The 16004-nt window shown below is 46.2% G+C and overlaps 1 protein-coding gene across 2 annotated transcripts in view; it reads left to right on the plus strand.

Moving 5' to 3' along the window:
• Window positions 1–16004, plus strand: part of eas (ethanolamine kinase 1) — a 35967-nt gene that overhangs the window by 9085 nt on the left and 10878 nt on the right. For both annotated transcript variants that reach the window (XM_077660989.1, XM_077660990.1), the window contains exons 2-7: window positions 1277–1590; window positions 3239–3504; window positions 6742–6882; window positions 11612–11754; window positions 12337–12420; window positions 13730–13890. In XM_077660989.1, the coding sequence (XP_077517115.1) occupies window positions 1372–1590; window positions 3239–3504; window positions 6742–6882; window positions 11612–11754; window positions 12337–12420; window positions 13730–13890 (1014 nt within the window). In that variant the 5' untranslated portion in view covers window positions 1277–1371. The remainder of the gene's footprint in view (window positions 1–1276; window positions 1591–3238; window positions 3505–6741; window positions 6883–11611; window positions 11755–12336; window positions 12421–13729; window positions 13891–16004) is intronic.

A 16004-nucleotide genomic window follows, 5' to 3' on the forward strand; every position in this document is an offset into this window, starting at 1 on the left:
TTGTAACGTGCGAGAAATCTTGAAAAAGGGCAAGATCCTTGGAGAGACAGCAGCATTTTGGGGAATGCACTTTGTGGGTATGCTTAAGTTTAGAGAGAAGTTTATTTTTTTGTTTATAAGTGGGAAGGCCAGAGGGATCTGGATTTGTCAAGCATACAGTGAGTGCCTGAGCATACCTCTGGCAAAAGGGGCTTGCTTTATGGTTGAGCTCTGCTGCTATTGAAGTGAAGCTATTGTAATCGCAAATTAATATTGCTAACACTTGTGTCTATAAGTCTGGGGATATTGGGTTCTGATTTTTAGCAAAGGGAAGTGTGTGCATTGGATGCACTGGATGGAAATATGCTGAGATTTGGCAGTTGATATGCAGCAACTATTTTTGAAAGTTAACACTGTTGCATTGGTAAAAGCGTCCGAAGCCTGGTGCAACAGGATGTGGGTTGCATCTTCAAGAACAAATTCTTACTGGGGAGGGAGTTCACTTCTCGGCAGTATGGTAATGATAATTGAAAAGCAACTTGCTGGCTGAGAGAACAGCTGGGCTGCCAACACAACTCAGAGGTCACGGTGTTACTTTTTGAGGCACGAAGCGGTCACGGCCACTGTGCACTCGTGAAAGCTGATGCTGCTGGCAGTGTTCATCACACATGTCGAAGGTGTAGGAATCTTGGGGCATTGGTGCGAGAAAGATTACCATGGTGCTAGAGCATATTCCCTGGAGTTGCGATGGGTGCAGACTGCTGATGTCATCCGTAGCCACTGTGTGTTTAGTTTGGTTAGCTCTTCTTTTGGTTCTGGGGTGGAATATAATATTTTGTTCAGGAAGCAGGTGCTGGGCTTCCCTCAAATCTTACGATGTGAAATCTGTGGTCTTGCACCGAGTGACAGAGCTGTTTGTGTACCAGGGTTCATGTACCACCACAGTCAACCATTTCCACAGCTAGTCTGGCTTTTTTGCTACAGCTTTCTGGCAACACTAGGCTTTACATTTGTGGGGACTCACCTGAGGCACCACTTCCTGAAGTTCAGCTTCCCCATATGACTTTCTAATGATGGAACTTCATTCCTCTGGTGTAGTTGGACCAGCTATTGAGGGAGGGTGCCTCTATCACCTCAGCTGGCTGATGTGCACAGTGGTACTGGGTGACAGGTGGTAGTATTTTCAAGATTGTGAACTCTGTGCTCTTGATCATCACATTTTGTATGGAAATGATCTTTTCACTGTTGTTAATAGTGTGGAGCTTTGCCAGTTGACCTTTCAGTTTTATCTCCACAGGTGTCATTGTTTTGCCTGTTCCCGGAAGGCACCCAGCTGGGCCATGCTTTCGGGTGTTGGGACAAAGTGCTGACTACCCTGACCGACTGCCGCCCATGGCCACCACAGCCGCAACTCGGGCCGAGCCGGTCATGGAGCTGGTTTCGCCCACGGCTCCACCCAAGGCACTGTGCACGCAGAATGGTGCCGGGGAGCCACTGGATGTGGTCGATGTCTTTGTGGATGGCTCCACAGAGGCGTCGCTACGAGAGGGCGCGCTTCGGGTGCTCAAGCACGTGCGTCCTTGCTGGGACCTGAGCTCCGTCCGCTTCAAGGCGAGTTCTGTGCCACGGGTTTGTCATGAGGATGTTGTCCTCTTTTTCTCGAGCAAAGAAAACAGTACCTGGGCAGAGTTTTGTTTTCATCATGAAATGATATGTAAAATAAAGAAAAAGGAGTTAAGGGATGAATTGGTTTTAAAAGAGGAAGGGCTGAAGGAGAGAAGCACAGCTGGTTAGGCAGCAGCTTCACGAGATACAGGGTTCCCCTTGTAGACAGTGGAAACTCCCACATGCATGACCTGTATGCCAGTAGCCAGACATTCGCAAAGACCTGTGGAATCTTATTGTGGATTCCACTGGTTGATTTGGGACTGGCATTTTTTCTTCTTCTTTACTGCTGTGTGGCAGGAGGTTTCCCTTGACTTGTTGATCTGTAGTTGGCTAGCGCTTTCCAGTCATTGTTTCAGAGCAATATGCTCTAGGCCAGCATTAGATACTAATTTATTTGTTTTCATTTATTTCACGCATTCATCAACATCACGGTAAGAGAAAAAGGCTGCCCCCTGTCTTGACAAGCGCTCCTTTCATGCACTGATCTAAGGGTACATAGCTGCATTTTTTTAACACCAGGCGAGTTTATGTTGCTTTGGAACTGTCTAGAAAGATAGCACAGATTGTGTTTCTTCCCAAGGCGGTTGCAGCACATGCTGTAGTGTCGAGGGTGCATTTCTCTGAGCTAGGTCAGTGCATTCGTTCTCTTTTTTGTGATACATAATGATAAATAAACGACTGACAGGCAGCGATACCTTTGTACTACTGCTGCCATGTGAATGCATGCACATTGAATACCAAAATTGGGGGAATTGTACCTTTTGTAGTGAAATTGTGCTCTAGATTCGTAACCAGGGAAGCGGAGACTGAGAGGATATTTTAAAAATGGCAGTTGGCAACAGTGTATCATGGGGCCCGGGCTCTGAATTAGCCTGTTGCAGATTTGGATTTAAAAAGTACGAGTGTTCACCAAGGATTAAGGCAGCTGTTTCAGGTTTATCTGCGAATTTCATTGTTCTGAGATTTGTTATTTGTTTATTGTAATACCCACAGCGCCACAAGTGGCATTACAGTGGGGGGGAATAACACACCATACAAACGAAAAGAAAGGTAACAAAGTGCAGCACATACAATGCAACCATGATGCAACAGAAATACAGCCTAAAAACAGCATTCACAGAGATGAAGAGAATAAATCACCTGACGTAATTAATACCACCTCTTCAGAGAGCCGGTTCCAATCTCTTATAGACCTAGGGAAAAAAGCATATTTGTACATCTCTGATTTACAGTTAATTTCCTTAACTTTTAATCGATGGTCACGATGTAGCGAAATATAGTTTGGTGAATGGATGTACAGGTCACGGTTTATGCCAGTATTGGAATAGTAAATACTATGAAAAAATTTTTGCCTCAAACAATATCTACGTTTTTCAAGCGTCTTCCATCCCAGCGAGTTTTTTGCACGTGAAGCGCTAAAGCTCCTGGTATAGTTGTTAAAGACATATCGGATTTCATGATGCGATATGCCTTCGTTGTAAGGAGACTAAACTTTTTCCGCAGTTACCTTTGATAAATTTTTGACAGCGGATGTGCATGTCATTCTGTTCTGCAAGAGCTACGTTAGAATGCTGCCGGGTCATTTTCGCAGACATTCACGGATGGCATCACGAACCAGCTGGTGGGCTGCTGGGAAGGCGGCAGGGAGCTGGGTGAAGGTGCGGTGCTGCTACGTGTGTATGGCCAGAAGACGGAGCTGTTCATCGACCGGTCAGCTGAGGTGCTCAACATGCGCCTGCTGCATGCCCACGGCCTGGCGGCGCCCCTCCACTGTGCCTTCCGCAACGGTCTCTGCTATGGCTTCAACACGGGCCGGGTGGGTGACACGCAGATGGTCAGGGACCCGCACGTCTCCAGGTGAGTGGCGAGACCCTGCAAGCCTCCTGTTGGTGTAGACACTTGCTGCTTCTGCGGGGAAGGAGGGTGGGTTGGCGAATCTGGCTTTGAAAGGAAGCCAGCGCGAATCGTTTATTAGAGCTTTGCATTATTGGTGCAGCTAGGCACTGAATAACCAGAGTACTGTGCACGGTGCATGCAGTCTTGAGAGAAAACTACGCAGAAAACAGACAAACCACAAGAAGAGAATAACCGCAGAGCGAGTGCTGACTTGCAACCAATTTCATTAAAGCAACAAACCTGTACAGAAGAATCTTGCTGTTACGTTCCTAGCTACTGCACACTCTCTAAACATGAATAAGCCTATTAGGGATTAAAAATGGGAGTAAGCTGCCCTCCAGCACACACACCGCCTTTCAGGGGCAGGGTGTGCTGACCAAGTCCTGGAGTAGATGTTGGTTATTAAATATACGAGATGCTTACTCTTGGCAACGGAGGTATATTCCCACCGCAAAGCATAGTAGCGTAATGCTATCAGCAATTGGATGAGGCTTTTAAACGCCACACCGGAGGTCTTGAGGTTAGCAAATAGAGGAGATTGAAGCCTCTTCTATTTGTGAGGAGCTAGTCCCACTCTAGTTCCCATAGAAACCTATGCAACACAAGCCAGCTGTTTCATAAAATTGTGGTAGCATTCGCGCATCATATACATCACGAATGTCTCCTCACGCTATTGGGCTCTAGCCAGCCATGCCGGCATTTTGACAGCCTCGTTTTAGCGTGTGCGCTGCACGGTGTTGGCACACTGGCATAGTAAGTAGCCGGCACTGACTTCCAAGGCATTCGGCGGCCTCCAGTGGACTACCCTTGCGGGCAGCATGAATTTTATTGTGGCTGTGCAATTCCACTGCCGATCTGAGGTGAGCGTGAACGAACGAGGACGTAAGAATGAAACTATGCAATGAGAGACTCTGTTCGAGATTTGTTTTCGTGGTTTGGCTCCGAGGCTTGTGTTTCTGGCATCCGCCGTTTTGTTGTCTCCTGCAACTTAAAAGACACAGTTTGTAGATTCGAGTGGATGAGAGACTGCCGCAATTTCTCCTGCTCTGCGCACGCTTCCTCCTCGCTGCTGCCTCTCTTTCACTGACAGGTGCTTGGGCAGAAGGCAGAGAGCCATCGCAGGGCGTTTTGGACTATAGCAAGAGCCACGTACAAATAAGCACGTGGCACTTGCCAGAAATAACAAAAAGTGTGCTGGACAATGCTGTACAATTTTTTTAATTTGCTGTATTCGGCTACTACGTTTCCTGGCTGGTGCGTTGTTTTTTTTCAGTCGTGTGAAAAACAACAGCAGCATGTATTCTACTGTATATTATTCATTTAGACAAACGATAGTTTTTCTGTCATCGTTTGCCTGTTTTTTGTGCCATTTTCTTTCAAGTTGCTCTGTTACTAACCGGCCCAAACCCCTGTGCTACTTCTAGGAAGGAAGTCACTTCCTTTCATTGAGGTTTCTCTTGAAACTTTGAATGCCTTAAATTGTTAATTCCATCTTGTGCTGCCAGCTGTTGGCCTCCTGGTCAACCTATTTAGAAGGGTCTGCTTCAGTCATGCTGTGGCCACGGGTGGGATTCCCAGACCAAAACAAATTTTTCTTCAGCTATGTGAAGCCCCTTCATCCTGAAAGTAGCGACACTCTCCTCCCTTTGGCTCCTTTCTTCCTCCTCAATTCTCCTCTTGATCTCGCTGTATATATATATATATACACACACACACACAGTGCATGAACATGGGAAAACTACACAGATTTACAACGTACATCCTTTACAAACAAGTTGAACACAAATGGCATATATTTGTTGTTCACTTCATTTATAGTAAAGCATCATACTGTATCCAAGGAATACTTAACATATAATAAATACATTTTTTTCAAGACATGCTTATACAGATAGACTTTCGCAAAAAGATGCAGGCACTTGCAATACATTTTCGGATGTATGTACAGTTAAAGAAAACAATTGGAAAAGTACAGAAATTTACAAGCACAAACAAGTTTTACAAATTTACAAGCCAACCAACAAACACACACATCCCTCACTAACATGTTTAACAAATTCTGCATTTTAAATGCGCATTGGAGGCACAATCGATGGAAAAGCGTGTATTTCACTTGGCTTCACTTTTAGGGTTCTGTTCCTGACCCGCCGCTAAGTAAAAAGTTATTGCTTCACAAAAGTAATAATGGTGACAAGCAAAACAGTGAGTACACAGCATTTTTTAAATGCCTCGTAAATGCGCAGAAACATCCAGAAGTATAGCTTACCTCACACAAAACAGTCCTTTTTGTTGGAATGAACCCACTCCTACCAATGCTGCGCACTATACATGAAACCAATATACGTTAAATTGTGCAGGCACCGCAGCTGCAGAAAACACACAAGGGGGGCAAATGTACACTGGGTTTCTGGGAAAAAAACAAGGACAACAGGGCACGTTTGTGTCACATGGCAGGTACATCTTGGGATGCGTTCCCATGCCTCACAGCCAATGGCAACAGGCGAGAAGGCCGCTCTCTTCTCTTCTCGGGAGGTGAGCGAGGAGGAAGGCACCAAGTGAAGGAAACTGCTGCAATGATCCAAGGTTTTTGCTATTTTCTGAAGATAGAGGGACTTTGCAGCTAAGAGATTTAAAGTGCCCTCTTTGTGTCGTTGGCAAGTTAATTGCACAGGCATTTTGAGCTGGGTCGACAACTTTGGTGTGACACAGGTTGGAGAGTGGAGGGTTCGAAATGAAACAAACAAAATAGAACATCCTTTGGATTTGGGGGCATCCCTAAGGACAGGTCAGCTTGTTTCCTTATCCATTCTATCACTTGTCTTTTTACCCTAGGGTTTTGCCAAGCAGTGTAGACTGCGAGAGTGCCACCTGGCGACAGGAGTGCCAGGTGGCACTGAAGTCAAGCGCCGAGCTTTGAAGCAAGATAAAATGGAGATAGAGTGTGGGGACCATCTTCTTGTCGATATTTTGACCATCATATGCTCTTTTAATCAATGCTAGCTAATCTTGTACAGTACGAAGTGTTTTACTTTTCGTTTTTGTGCAGCATTCCCCCAGGGGTATTGTAAATAAATAAGTTTACACATTGGGCTTTTGGTTTCTCACTGCTGATCATTTGAGCCACCTCACGTCCTCAAGGAGCAATGCTCCAGTGGCATCTTGATGTGTCAGTGGGGGCATGTGCGTGCTGCATTGCAGGTTGATAGCGCAAACACTGGCACGCATGCACTCTGTCAAGCTGCGCAAGGGCGGACAGGTGGCGCCCTCTCTTTTCCCGACTCTGCACAAGTACCTCCGTCTGGTGCCTACCCACTTCGACGACCTCGAGAAGAACCACAGGTGGGGGAGCACGGCTGGTTACAAGGTTCCAGAAAGTTAAACCTTGGATGTACTGGCAGTACATTTGGTTTTATCAAAAGAAATGCGATTCCCTTTGAAAGCTGCCATATAAGCCAACCAGTCCAGTGCATTCTCATAGCTGAGCAAACCTCTGCTGCTAATGAATACTGCAGTGTATAGTCAGTGTCAAATGAAAGGCGAATGAGATAACTGAAATGGGAACAGCAAAGCAAGATATTATTTGAAGAAGACTGAATACTAGCCCACTTGATTTTCACTTCGATGGCACGAAAAACATTGCGTGGAAGTGCACCCTGCCTGTATTCCTTCTGCAGCACCTAATATTTTTGTGTTCTTGCATTGTTATTAGTTTTCCTGTTTGTGTTTCATTTGACTCTGATACAGTCGAGCCTAGATATATCGAATCCGAGCGTTTCAAATTATCAAACACGCAGATTATGCCCTGGAAAATCAATTGTAAAAGTATAAGAATGTCGCGCAGAATACCAAGCTCCAATTTGACCGATCATTTGAGACATTGAATGGTGTGCTGCACACCTGCAAGTGGCGCTTCTCCTAACAGTACTTTTTCATCACATCACTTTTTGCGTGCGGAGGCGGGGTAGCAGCGCTGCCTTGGGCACCTGCTGGCAGCGTTAGCGGTGTAAAACCACATGGTGAGGTGAACATGAGGTGTGCTTGCCTTCAACCTCTTGTATACTCAGTTGCTCATTTCCCTGCCAAAGGCATTGCAGAGACTAGCTCTGCCTCAGTTCAAATCGGCTATTATTCTATCCTTAGTGCGCTAGTAACAGGATCTTATGATAGGCGGTGGCTGGCTCCAAAGCACTGCCCGCTGCAGCTTCGATGCGAAGCAGATTAGGCCTAGCAACACCTAGTGAATGACGTGCACTGCTAGCACGCTGGCGGGTGGCACGTCGCTGCAGGAAGCACGTCACTAGCGTGGGTGCGATGATGCATGCTTCTAGGTTAGATATAAGCTTATCAACAGCCATTTTTATATATCGAAATATTTCGTGATCCCCTTCGAGTTCAGCACTCGTACATTTTATAGCATTAGATTTTTTGTTTCGTTTTCCAGAAGTAAAGGCCACCATTTCTACTGTGTTTGCTTTTGAAGCAACGTGCAACTTTCTTTGAAACCCATTAAATTGAGCAGTTCTAAACTGCTCTGTTTTTCGCCGCCACCACAGGTACAGGGTGCCATGGGCTTATACTGTTGCATTTACGTCGATGTGCTTTTGTACGCTCTGAAGTGCTGCACATGGCCATCACACACAAGAGTAGGAGGCACATAAAAAATCTCTTTCTTATGGTTCACTTTTTATCTTATAAAGCAGCTTTCTGCTTATAACAAATGCAGAAACATGAAATTGCCTTTTCACTCAGGCAGTGCTTTGGATTTGTAAGGGTGACACCATAGTAGGTTCGGTTTCTATGCTGGAACTTTTTGGGCATATGTTTAGATGCCTCACAATCAGTCATTCAGATCCCTTGTACCACTTTAACCACTGAGTGCACAGCCCAGTGCACTGGTAGCACTGGGTTGTGCACCGACGGGTGCACGTTATGCACTCAGTGCACAGCATGCTAACATGTGTGCCAGTGTGCACAACATGCACCCGGTGGCAGGTTTTGAAGGATACTGGGGAAAGATGAGAGTAGTGACAGGGAGTAAAGGCCTTGCACTATTTGTTTGTCAAGCCCACTTGAGAAAGCTCTCTCAGAAATGCAGCCTGCATGACAAGAGCATGTAGGCCGTGCAGTGTGTGTCATTGTGAGCACTTCAGAGTTTGAAAAATGACTGTGCAGAACTGTGGTTGTGGGAAGGACCCTATCGCTTCTTTCTCATGCATCAAGTGTAGTACATCGAATAGAATCCAGCATTTCGTTTCTGCCCCTATGGCCGTGTAAGGATGCTTTCAAGGACTGGTTGTGCTGTGTTGCTGTTGAGCACTTCTGATCCAATGTGTGTCACTTCGTGCCTTGAGCTGTTGCTCATTTTTATTGAAAGTTTTTGACGTGAGAAACCTTGCCAAATCATTAGCGAGGAAATGTGAGCACAGCCTCTGTATCTGGGATCACGTGGGCTCAGCACAAGGCAGGTCCTTTTTGCCATAGTGACTGCGCCCCATTTTTTTTTGCTGGTTCTTGTTGCATCTTGCATCTTTTTTATTCAGTATGGCTCTTCAGTTCAAGTCACTTTGCATTCTCATTTTATTGGTTGTGTGTCTCTCTGTTTTGTTCTCAGTTGTAAAATGAAGTCACCTGTGTCTATCATAGGCCTCATTGCGTATAGAAGGATGGCAGATTGGGCGAGTTGGTGTTCCATGGTGACAAGAAAATTCAAACAGCGCCAGACAACTGGACCAGAAAAAGGAGGAGACAAACACTGCGCTGAACTTACAACTGATTTATTTGAAGAAAAAAGTCAATTTATGTATGACCGTGCGTATTTGTGCCCATTTTTGTAGGTATAAATTGACCTCTTTCTTCATACAAATCAGTTGTAAGTTCAGCGCTGTGTTTGTCTCCTCCTCTTTCTGGTTCAGTTGTCTGGCGCTGTTTGAATTTTCTTGTCTCATTGCCTAGTCAGGATAAGCTGTCCCCAGTAAACTTGCACCAGGTTCAGAAAAATTGACATATTATCACAAGGAAGTATATGGCTGCCAAAATTCATGCATCTATATGCTAGCCAAAATGAACGACAGTAGGATGTTTAGCATTATATGCTCGTTTAACAAGTTTTTTTTATTAATGATAGCGATGGAATCAATTCGTTTTAAAAGTAGTAAGCATTATTGTATGGTGAAAGCCACAGGTTCACTGCAGCAGGAAAGTACAAGGCCAAAGTAAAAGGCAACCATACTGAACTTGGTGCAGAAATTTCACTCTAGAAACAGCAGTTCAGAAGGCCCATGGTGACTTCCAGTGGTGTCTTTACATTACCCTTGTTTTTCTGTTTTAAAATGTTTGGTTTAGGTTTTTTTCTTTCTTTTTTCCCTTCCTCTGCTCGTGAACGGCACTAAATGTGTGCGGGGCCAACCTGCTGTCCCGGCGGATGTAGTGAGAGGCGAGTATGCTGCATCAGGATGCACGAAGGCCGGCCTTGGCTGGCATTTGTGCCCACTGTTGGCTTCGGTGGCCTTAGCATGATCGGCTGTTTCTTACTGAAGCTTGCTGTTGGAATGTCTAATCACTGTAATTCATTGTTTTGCTTTTGGCTCTGAGGTGATTGACATGGCGTCCAATTTGACTTTGTGATTGGAACGGTTGTGGACACTATTCTGGGGGTTATGCCCTGTGACAGAAGTTCTGCAAATACCCGTTGAGAAAAGTCTTAAATTTGCACGTCACTCGCTCTTGCCACTGTGGTGTAGCACGCAACTTAGCTGTCTCCATTTCCGGCTGCATCTGCATCTTTTCTCCTCTCCTGCAATCTGGAGGTGAAGCTCTCTTCTTGTCACCCCTTTATTCTGCTCCGCACGCATGAAAACTGCATTTTTTTTTTCTGGCATTTTTTTGGGTATTTTTGTGCTTTACCTGTTTGCATTTGCGTCCTGTCTTTATTATTTTTCTCTGTGCAGTCAGCCAGGTGTGGTGAGCAGTGAGTTTGTTGACTGGCTTTTAATGCCAGCATTGCATGGTATGAAAGATGTACTGCATGGGTGCCCTGTGCATTTGTGCACAGAGCACCACACAACACCCATTGCACCTAATTACCTCACGATGGCTGTGTTTCTTTCTGCCTGTATCATGATCGGAAAAACTTGGCTCTCTCATTAGAACCAGGTTCATCACTGTATTGTGCGTTGCAGAGAAACAGTCCATGAAAGGCAGTCTTAGGCAGTGGCCATTTGTTTACTGATCTCATTGCAGCAGAGGTGTGTATGAGTGCCTACAATATGAAAGTGAATACATAATTATTTGCATTTAGGCAGTGAGTACTTTAAAAGTAGGAGTAAAAACCACACACTTTCCCTTGCTCTAAATAGTGTTCCTGTTGACAGATAATGCCTATGAGGTGGTTTTCAACTCCCGTATAGATGTAAGAGCAGAATTCCGTCTTGTGTGCAAAGCGACTGTTCCCTTTCATATTGGAGCTGCCTGTGCATTGCATGCACTGCATGCTGTTAAATAAGCCAAACATTGTGAAATGCATGCTGATAAAATGGAATGAATCAACTAATTGCTGCACTGAAAGCACCAGAGTACACCTATTGCAGCAGGCCTCACATCCCCCCATTTCTTTTGTGCTTCCTTGCACAGATGCTGGCATCATGTGCACAGGTCACTAGCACATATGTCCAGGCCTAGTTTGTGTGTCAGTTGCCACAGGTGTCTATAAACGGTGGAAGCTGCAGCGTTGCATGGCATGGTAAGAAGAGGCCCGGAGGCATAGCTGGTTGCGCTTGCTGCACTGTGTTAAGCCTCTTCACTCCTCTGATCACGCCTTAGCTCGTACATTGTAACCTGAGGTGTGTCCTCAGGCTGGGCAGACTGAGCTGGGAAGAAGCAGTGCGAGGTGCTGCGGTGATGCTGGCGGGAAATGCTAGTTCAGCGAGTGCAGTGATTCATATTTTCAGGTGGCACTTGCACCTGTGGTCAGTCCCCCCCTCCCTTTACCTTTGTCGCATTCTGTGCTAGTTGTTCATGGTGGCCTTTGTGGCCCGCAAATGGTGGTGGCTGAGGCACGTCCATGGTGCAGGTTCCTGTCGTGCATCCCCAGCAAAGCCGAGCTGGAGCGGGAGGTGTCGCTGCTGGAGGAACACCTCTCGGGCCTGGGCTCGCCTGTCGTCTTCTGCCACAATGACCTGCTGGTCAAAAACATCATCTACCAGGAGAAAGAAGGTGCTGCCTTGCAGCTGGTGGTTCTTTTTTCTCCCCCTTGCACACACACTGTGCAGTGGTTTCCGCATGCATTCCAGCTGCTCATTCAGAGCCCTGTTCTCAGAAGTGGCTGGAGCCCTTCTGCCCTTGCCTGCACTGGGAAGAAAGGGGGTGCAGACAGCAGCAGAGGAATGCTGACATGGGGGCAATGCGCAGTTATTTTGTGGCATTGGTAACATTGTTCTGCACTACTGATGTACGATCGCTAGTGAGGGGAATGCCAGAATGCAAATAATTGGCCTTATAGGTGCTGTTGGCTGCAAAAAATGGCAAGGACACGAGAGCCACAGAAGAACGCAACGCCTTTGCAGCATCTGTTAATGACCCCAGAATCAAACAGTTCACTTCACAACTGCCTGTATGACCTAAAGGGCGAACCATCCTTAATCACAGGTTGGCATCGAGGCTGCAGCACAGTTCACTGTTTGACGATTTGTTTTCGTTGGCTCTGGCCCTTACTGTTATGTGTGCCGCCGCAGCAGCAACAGTGTGAATACACCTCTGGAGATAAAAATTCTTCCCCCTCTTCATCTGCCATTCCAGACAGGGTGATCTTCATCGACTTTGAGTATGCTGACAACAACTACCAGGCCCTGGACATAGGGAACCACTTCTGCGAATTTGGGGGTAGGCTTATTCTCTGTTTTCAATTTCTGCATTAATGGCTTCTGTTGCATGCCACTACTGCTGGTGAGTGCAGTTGCCATGTGGCTGTTCCAGCTATTCTTCATTTCTAGTGGTGCAGGTTTTAAAAGTGCTCATGGCGTCACACAGCCAACTTGTGTCTTGCTTGTGGCCTGTGAGCGCTTCTGAGCATATGCAAACCACTGCAGCAAGTTGTTCTTGCCAGTGTGAAGCTTTTGGTGTCAGCTTTGCATCTGTAGCGTATCGAGACAATGCAATGAGTGGGTCGTCATTGCAAATGTGGAGTGGATAAGCGCTGCAAAATGCTTTGCATTAGTGGGACAGTAAGTGTGGCTGCTTCAGAAGTTGGTCAGTGCCAATTGTGTTGGGGATGTTTAATCACCAGTTTCCACTACTAGCAGCTGAGCTGAATTTGCATGCAAGAGGCCAACGCATGGTGCAGGGCACACAACTGTCAGCGCAGCTAGGAATGGCGTGCTGCACAAGATTTGACCTTCACAAAGAAACGAGGAAGAAACAAGACTGTGTGTATATGCATATTTTCTCAGTCCCATGCTGCTTTTGCAGTGACTAAGTTCTGGGCAAAAGTGGTCTTTGCACTGCAGTTTTATTGTACTGCCAGAGTGCACAGGAGGAGAAACTATGCATGTGACCATACAATGTCACACACAAAGGTACCAGCAGTGGGGGCATCTGCTGGAGGAAGGCACTGGCTTTTTGCACTGAACTTTGCTGCAGCAGTGAGTGCAGAATAGATCAGTATGGATTTTAAAGCACAAGAGTACGCTCAGAAATATATCCACTGAACATATTGCGGCAGAAATCAGCACTGTGATCATTATTAAAATACACCACAACAGACCATAATAATAGGTAGACCATAAAAGTAGAATCGAAATACTAGATCTTGGTATGGAGCTGCTGTGGCAGTAAGTGTAAAATAGATCGCCGTGCATTTTTAATTTAATACACCTGATCATGAAACAGTGTATGACAATATGAACACCGCATATATAGACCACCAATAAAAATATATTGATGCATTTTAAAGCAGCTAAGCATGCTTAGAAATGTCGATTAAGCACCTCCAGAAAAAAAATAATTTTCTCTGCTGTCGATTCTTTCTTTGCATTGGCTCTTTTTAGTAGTCAGCTTGACTACACATTCTACACTCGTTATCATCATCAACACCTTGAGCCTAGTTGAGCCCACATTGCCAGTCTAGCTGCCCAGTGGACCAGCTGGTCACTTTGCTAAAGCAGTGTCCTCATCCTCCGTTTCCCTGTTGCAGGGGTGGAGCGTTTTGACAGCTCACTGTACCCCGACCGGGAGTTCCAGCTGTGCTGGCTGCGACACTACCTGGACGAGTGGCACCGACTGGCGGGCCGTGGTGAGAGCGCTTCTGCGCAGGACGTCGAGCTGCTCTACGTCCAAGTGAACAAGTTTGCCTTGGTGAGAACCACATCGGGCTGAGCTAGTCGGAGAGTACTCGCAACAGGCACTGAAAGACTGGGGCATGAACAGGAAAGAGAGCATAGAGGACACAAACACAGGAGTTGCAGTGAGGTAGCAACACATTTTGCTCGCACTAACTACGTTGATCATCAGATGCAAGCCGTAGCACAGGATACATGAGATTCCTGTGCAGCCAGGATAAAGCAACCGTACAGGTCACGATATAGCATAATTATAATTTTGTTTGACACAACCTGGGTGATGGTTGCCTGTTTTTGAGGTGAAAATTGAGCAGCCAACAATTTGTTCCAGTTTCGTCAAACGCATTACTGTGCTCACGCTGTTAGGAATGTCGAAGCAGAACTTCTCCAAAAAAGAAATTCACCGACGGTTACAATACTCCCCAACGTCCAATTTGAGCGCAGCTCTTTAAGCTTGTTGATTCTGTGATATATTCAGGCTATGGCCAATGAACTCCTGCTTTGGTGGTGTGAACAGCAGGGCCCTCTCGAAGGCGCTGCTTAGCTTCTGCTTTGGTGGCATGCATTTCTAGATTCTGGCATCAGTGGCGCTGTGCCTCTGCTCAGGCAACTCGTTTAGCAGCAGCAGCAGCAGCAGGCAAAGCACTTCCACCGATTGCGTTGCCTGTTGTTCAGAAAGAACTGCCGAGGAGCCTATTTTGTGTTGTGATTATATAAGCAGACGTTTTACATTAGGAAGAGAACGCTGCAAGTGGTTTGGCTGGCGCGGACAATCTGTGTTGTGTGGCATATTTCACAGCAGCCGCCGCAAGCGGAGCGTGGCGCGGCTGCCTCGCTAATCGGAGGATCGAGAGAGACAGCACTTGGGCGACACATGGCTGCGTTTTACAGCAGCCACCGCTCATGCAGCGCTATGTTTCTAATTATGGGGGTCTGAAGGAAAGACTAGTGACGCACTAGTCTATGCTCAAAATGGGGCAAAGCTGCACTCACCTGGCTGGCTGATTGAGCTGTATGGCTGGACTCTCTCTAGGCTGCGGGGTCCTCCGGTTGTCATTGTGCATGTCATTGTTCACATGTGAGACTAGCATAAGTAACACTGCACCGTTCAGTGGAGGCTTGAGGAAGGGTGTTTGGACGATTGCTGACTGTGTCAGTCATACCTCCACTTGGCCTCCTGTCAGGAGCCCATCTGAATTAAAGGCCGACCTCCAAGGGGCAAAGTTTCACTGTTCAATTTTCGCGGTGAAAAATCTTGCGCAGTGCGCTACTTGGAATTCATCGCAAAATCCTCTATGCGACGAAGGAGTGAACGCCGCTGGCGGCTACCACGATCAGGCCAGACTTTTTGGGTGCAGTGTGTAGCTGTTGCAGTGAAACTGCCATTCCTCGCAGTGGCTGCCAGTTGCGAAAGAAGTGGCTACAGCATACAACAATATAACATAAAGAAAAAAAGCACAGTGGGCATCATTTCACATGAGCCGTTCATGGTTCTTAACATTATTCATGCACGCTCCGGCGGCAGCAAACTTACCTATTGTATGAGAGATGAAACACTGTAGACGTGGCATCATAGATTGTTGGAACGTATTTACTCACTTTTGAATCTCATAAATGCTCCACATTCGGACTAATGTGATAAGAGTGATTGTAAGCATTCTTTACGCTATTTTCATTACTACAAGTGAGCCCCTGAATCATTTAAGGGAGAAAATTTTGCCTTCACTTCATGTGACAAGCCATTGTGCTGTGCTGTGCGTCAACAGCTCTTCCATACGGTGCCTCAGGTGGTGTAAGGACGTGTTAGCTTTAATCCGAGATTCGGTTATGTTTTATCAGAAATGTAGATATTCATGTGCAATTAAACTCTTGTTTTCACTATAGTTGCAAAAATTATGAGGTGCACTTAAGGCTCCTTACATACGGAAATGCAAAAGCTATGCGCCTTCTGGATTTGCATCTTGGAGCATTGCTTAATGGCCGAACTGGCGTCCACTGTGTTACTATGCGCGCGCCATCTGCTGGGTCAGCGTCGTACATTGTGAGGGGAGTTTTCAGTAGGTGCCATATGAAGGTGCTTCGACACACCAAGCAAGACGTAAATTTACTGGAAACGTACTGTTTTACTCG

Source organism: Amblyomma americanum, chromosome 4 (genome assembly GCF_052857255.1).
Source record: "Amblyomma americanum isolate KBUSLIRL-KWMA chromosome 4, ASM5285725v1, whole genome shotgun sequence".
NCBI lineage: Eukaryota > Metazoa > Arthropoda > Arachnida > Ixodida > Ixodidae > Amblyomma > Amblyomma americanum.